Raw genomic sequence first — 6,000 nt, forward strand, 5'->3', positions numbered from 1 at the left:
CCCCATTCACGCTAGTTGGAAGAAAGAAATACTAGTCGTTTAAAATATTTCTCTATATTTTATTCATGCACAATGCCAGTTATCTGGAGCTGCTGCTGCTAACACTGCTAACGTTAGCCACACTGTGTGTTTGTTTGTTTGTTTTTTTAACAAGCCCACATGAACTTATGAACTCATGCAAATAGTGATTTGAGACCTCTGTTCCTTCGCACTACCTGCCTACAAACTGCATGTTTGTGTGTTGGAATTGAGGTGATATTACAAACTTGTTTTCCTGTCTGCCCTAATAATTCTTCACCCAGTAAATAAGTCGATAAAATAAGTTCTAATCTCTTCTTTTTGGTGAGACAATTTTGACCAAATAAGAACAATACAAGGATACACAGAATATGCTGATTTCTTGGCAAAAATTTATTCTAATTTCAGTTCAGTAGCAGCGTTGAATACTGACATACTCTTACATCCTCTACTTGAACCATTTCAGGCAGTGATTCTTTTCTCCTATTGACCCTCAGCCTGACCCATCTATACTGTGGGAATCTCCAGCCAAACCACGTGTCATTCTCTCACATACTCTGCATTACATTATGCTGCTTAAAGTTTAAAACAAATGCATAGAGGCCCATGTCCAACACTGACAGAAAAAATATCCCCATGGCAAGTCATAATTATGAGATAAAAACATCAAAATTATGAGATAAAAAGTCATAATTATGAGATAAAAAGTCATTATTTTTTATTTTTATCATTACCATAGGGACATTTTTTGTTCCACTGGCAGAAATTGGGTTCCATTAGGCCGGTATTAATCGGTATTTATTTTTTATGATATGAAGTTTTCATATACCGCCATACCGGTGAATAGCCCAAGCAACGTCTGGAATGTGCACGGCAGGAAAGTGTTTCAGTGGGAACCCATTTCACTGCTGCACACCAACACACAGGCGTGCTTGCTTGAGCGTGTGCACTAGGGATGTTCCTGGCGACTAATTTCCCTGTCGATTAAATGCAAAATTTAATTAAGACTAGTCTAACACTAAGAAAACACTCAGAAAGCAGTTAAAATTTAGCAAAATGTATTAATTTATAATGTTAAACACTGTCTGAAAAAAATACTGTGTATTAACAGCCATTTGAATACATCACAGTCTACAATCTGCAAATTGTACTTTAAATGCCGCTGAAATGTGCGCTACTTTGCACTGTGCAATACAAACCTTACACATAAATATACAAAACATGACAACAACTCACTAAACGCTTCAACCTTTTCAGACCGAAGAGGGTCACAGTGTATGTCTGTGTATGTGCTTAATGTGGACACGTTTCTCCAGTCGACTGAATATATATCACCTTACTCTGTCACAGTCTACATTCATCTGTCCGACTTTGCTGATATAAACATCCTGGGTTGCCAGGGCAATCGGGGCATACGTGCTGGGCGAGAGGGGCTGCCGTCTGACAGTGCCACAGCCCTGACTAGTGGCGGGCTCTTGGAGGCAACAGATAACTGGCATCATGCATAAATGAAATGTTGATAAATATTTTAAATGACTAGTATTTCTGCTGCCGACTAGCGTGGGATTTAAAGCCAATCAACTGCATTAATTATTTTCTCATTAGAAGAAAATGTGGGTAAGAACACTCTAGCATGAAAAAAGAAAATACTATCAAATACCGTGAAACCGATATGATTTTTTTTTTTCTGTGTAAAGATTATTTTTTGGGCTTTTGCCTTTACTTTAGATAGGGGCAGCTGAAGATATGACAAGAAATGGGGGTAGAGAGAGAGGGAATGACATGCAGCAAATGGGTCACAGGTGGGAATCAAACCAGCACCCACTGCAGAGGACCAACAGCCTCAGTACATGGGGCAAATGCTCTACAAACTGAGCTATGGGAGCATCCACCCAAAATCCCCAAGGCCCTCTAATTTAAGGCAATATCTTGACATTAACAATACACTTATTTAAGGAGAAAACTGTAATACATTTACTGTAATAAATTATAAAATTTGAAAATATGATCTCTAATCATTGATTAAGGAAACATGCTAAACTGAAGTACTCACAACTCTGACGAAAATGCAACAGTTGCAGTGTATTCCTTTGAAATTGCCATTCTATGTCGGAATTAATCTTGTAGTAGTAAATGTTTGAAATGGTTGAACACAGCAATATGTTAATGGAGTCTGGCAGGCAGAAGGCAGGAAGTGACTGACCTCAAACTTCAGAATGTGTATTTTCAGAGCAGGGGACTTTTGTTATCACGATAACAGGCTTAACTTTACATTGACAGACAACTGACAGGTATAAACAGCTGATCAACTGAGAGAGGAGGATTTGTCCTCACTTGTTATTGTCCAATTACAATGTTATGTTTGTCTTGCACTCCTGCAGCATTCCTGCTGCCTGCCTGAGCTTCCACAAGTCTGGAGTGGAGGGTGCAGGGGGAAACAACTCACTTCAACCATAGACTGTATATTAAATAGGATTTCAACCTATTTTACATACTATCTATCCCTCCAATATTGTATATGGACATTTTTGGATGTGTAATTGTTACATATTGCTCCTTTAAGGGCATATCTTCCACTTTAAAATAATTCTCTTTAACTCCAAAGGAAGAACCATTTTTAATTGAAATGAATGTGACTATATAGGTAGTGTCTGTATATGCACCGTATATGTGGAGATGATAAAAATAATATTAATAATAATGTTAATAATAATAATAAAAGAGTCCAAACCTGACGTGAGCCCATGAAACATGTGTGAAATACAGCCTGACCCAACCCAAACCCATTGGGTCCCGTCGGGTTCAGGCACAGATCTCAAGCTCTAATAGAGGCATTAATATTGAATGAAGACATTTTCATAACCACTTAAAACCCATGCAGTAGCTTTAACTTTCCTTATAGCTTTAATTGCACTCATATCTTCAGCATTAATTTGATTGTGTCAGAGTTGTAAGTACCCCACTGTGTTCACTACTTGTTTAATGTTGGAAGATGCTTGAGAGAGCAAGGGAGAACATCGTATAAAACCTACATAGTCTAGATTGGAGGATGATCCAAGCAAAGTAGTCAAGTTTTGCAAAAGAAAAAAAACGCTGCATTTAATCATCAGATTCTAAATGGAAAGGGGAAAGCAGCTTAATACCTTTTTTTGGGCTAAGGTTCCAATCAAAGGGCGGGGTACTGCTTGCTTGAAAATGTTTGCAACAAGTTCCCTCCATACTCTAGGTGACATAGTATGTCTCTACTTGACTTCCTTTTTCTAGTAAGTTGGCTTCCTCAAAATGCTAAATTTTCACTGAGGCATGCCGTTCATCAGGTATTACATTGGTAAAGCTTATGTATCAGTAGCCTTAGAGGCCTTTTATGATTTTAGGATTCTTTAAGGCACAAATCAAAACAGTAATCTGTCTTTTGATGAGTGTTATTTAATACCCTGTTGACACCGTTCATAAATACGGAAAATCATAAACTACTTCGTTATAATCAAAACTGAAAACGTTATTAACCTATTGCCAACATTTTTGTGACACATTAGCCTATTACAGTGGATTCGCAACGGTACGTTTCACTACGTGTTTTTTATTTGATATGTCATCCTCCTGCCGAAATGTATTGTTGAAATGCATTTCACATGAGTACTGAAAAGGTATTATAATAATGCAGAATTTACCAAAAGACCCATCTGACGCAGACTAGGTCTGCTTTTCTGTTTTAAGAATTCGTTGTTACATCAACACGTCGTGTTACAATAAATTACAGCTGCCAACAAGTTGATGCAACACATTGACAGGTGAGCAGGTGCTTGTGCCTTAAAGTGTTCACTTTAGATAAAGGTGGTAGACAGCCTGATATCGCTGTTGAATCCCAAAATAACGTTTTTTCTCTAATGACTATTGCCTGTGTCAAGAAAATGTCGCGTCGAATTCGCACTGCCTACACTTTGGGCCCCTACTTGGCTGCGCCTTTGCCGAGTATTTTACTCGCAAGCTTCATTACATCACACAGTGAATGCTTACTGAAGTGTTCACCCTTACTAACTGAGCCCAGAACTACGAGCCTACATTGCAAAGACAGCGACTGCTCCAAAAAGCGAAGCAGCACACAGCGGGACTAAATGTGACTACTCACATCTTCCATGATAAAGGACCAAAATCCGTTATGCGACTGTCGACTAGCCTAAAATCACTCGACGTCGCCTTTATCCTCGCCAGCAGCTGTTGACTTCTCCTCTGTTGGTCGGCAACTGACACATTTCCGACGGCACGCGCGAATGAGGAAAATAAGGAACCGTGTTGTTTCTGACACCAAAGGCTCGTCTGCTTTTCTTCTTCTGCCTCGGAGAAAAAAGTTCGAAAAAAAAAGTTTAGTTTCCGGTTGAAGTCCCTTCACACTCTTGAATAGAAAGGTCTGTCAGAGGAGGAGCAACGCGGCCAGCGACAGCAGCGCCTGAACGCATCATCTGAGGCATCCCAAGTCAAACTCAGCAGTCGGCACCCTTTACACAGGAAATGTAACCGATGTGCGTTGCATCAAGTTGCATTTCTCAGCGTGGTGATGAGAACAAAACCAGACTGCCAACAGCTGCTGCTGCAGCATCCTCACAGTCATATCATATACAACTTCTGGAGCATACTCTGAAGAAAACATTCGCACAATTCACCATACTTCACAAGAAGGCTTTTCCAGTGCAAGATGTTGGTGCTTTCACAGGTCTTGTCAGCCTCTTTACATGCCTTTGTCAGGACAGACTTGCTGATGAACATTACAGTGGCCTCTCATGTTGTTACACTCAACACTTCCTGGTAGGTGTGGCTGTTCCTGGATGTTGGTTAGTGAAGGGGAGTCTCAAAGACAAACAAGTCCTTTATTCTATTTGGAAAAGTAAAAAAGAAAAAAATCAAAATTTGTATCTGGTGGTGTCATAAGTGATGATAAATAATTTAATACTCAATAAATCAGTTGTAAGTCTGTAACAAGAATGAAAATTGGGCTGCCAACAGTGTCAGAAAAGTTATAAATATATATATATAGTTACTTTTTACAGATAACACTTTTTAAAAGTAATATAATTGTTCTTACTTGCTATGAAAAATATTTTGTTATGTTGCTCTTTATATTGCAGCATTACTTTCATAAGTAAGTCAGGTTTGAAGTACACAGTTTTCAGGGGAGCTGAGCTCAGTTCCCCTATTATTTGAACTGTGCTTTCATACCTTGTTGGAGGCTTTGTTGCACTCCAAAGTTGGACTGCTGATCCAGTGAACTGTTACAACCAGAAAGCATCCGTTGTTACCTGTCCAGAAGTCGTCTGTGGTGGAAACAAAGTTGACCTCTTTGAATGTAGCTTTTAAGTTAGATTCCTCTGAAAGCCTGCCTCCCTCCCCCTCCTCCTCCATCCTTTGTTTAGCTTTTGGGCTAGTAGCTGATGTGACCGATCCTGACCTACTGCACAAACAGGTCATCATAAGATAGCCTGCCTAGGACAAAAGTAACTTGGATTAGTAACAGTAACAGTAATAAAATTATTGATATTACAGCAATACGTTACTGAGTACTGCATTACTGCCCAACACTCAACACTCAGGTTCTGAAAAACTCCTGTTTTGGCCATTTGGCCATAAAAAATGGCCATATTTTTCTCTCAGTAGATAAATGTCACATGGTCCAATCAGTAAAAGAGATTTTTCACATCTGGGCAGCCCTGGTCCCTCATCAGAAAGTGGTACTGAAATAATAAATATGAAAGTAAAAAAAATAAAAGTAAGTAAAAATTAAGTTTGAATAATCAGTCAGATAAAAGATTTTAAATTCTGCATGGCAGATTTGCAAAACACAAATTATTGACTATGTAATACTAAATTTAATAGACTAGCACTTTGCACACACACACACAAAAACAAACAAAAATTTTGACAATTTATACAGTTAAAATTTTCAAATACATTCCAAAAGAAGAGGAAAATAAAATAAACAATATTATA

General features: G+C 38.5%; 1 protein-coding gene across 1 annotated transcript in view; it reads right to left on the reverse strand.

Annotated features, from left to right (window-relative positions):
* The window catches only part of plekho2 (pleckstrin homology domain containing, family O member 2), a 30,762-nt gene extending 26,190 nt beyond the window's left edge, over window positions 1-4,572 (reverse strand). Inside the window, exon 1 of the mRNA XM_084722954.1 lies at window positions 4,148-4,572. Within this exon, the coding sequence (XP_084579080.1) occupies window positions 4,148-4,156 (9 nt within the window). The 5' untranslated portion in view covers window positions 4,157-4,572. The remainder of the gene's footprint in view (window positions 1-4,147) is intronic.
* Window positions 4,573-6,000: the final 1,428 nt, after the last annotated feature.

This window comes from Lutjanus erythropterus, chromosome 1 (assembly GCF_056507025.1).
Source record: "Lutjanus erythropterus isolate fLutEry1 chromosome 1, fLutEry1.hap2, whole genome shotgun sequence".
Taxonomy (NCBI): Eukaryota; Metazoa; Chordata; class Actinopteri; order Lutjaniformes; family Lutjanidae; genus Lutjanus; species Lutjanus erythropterus.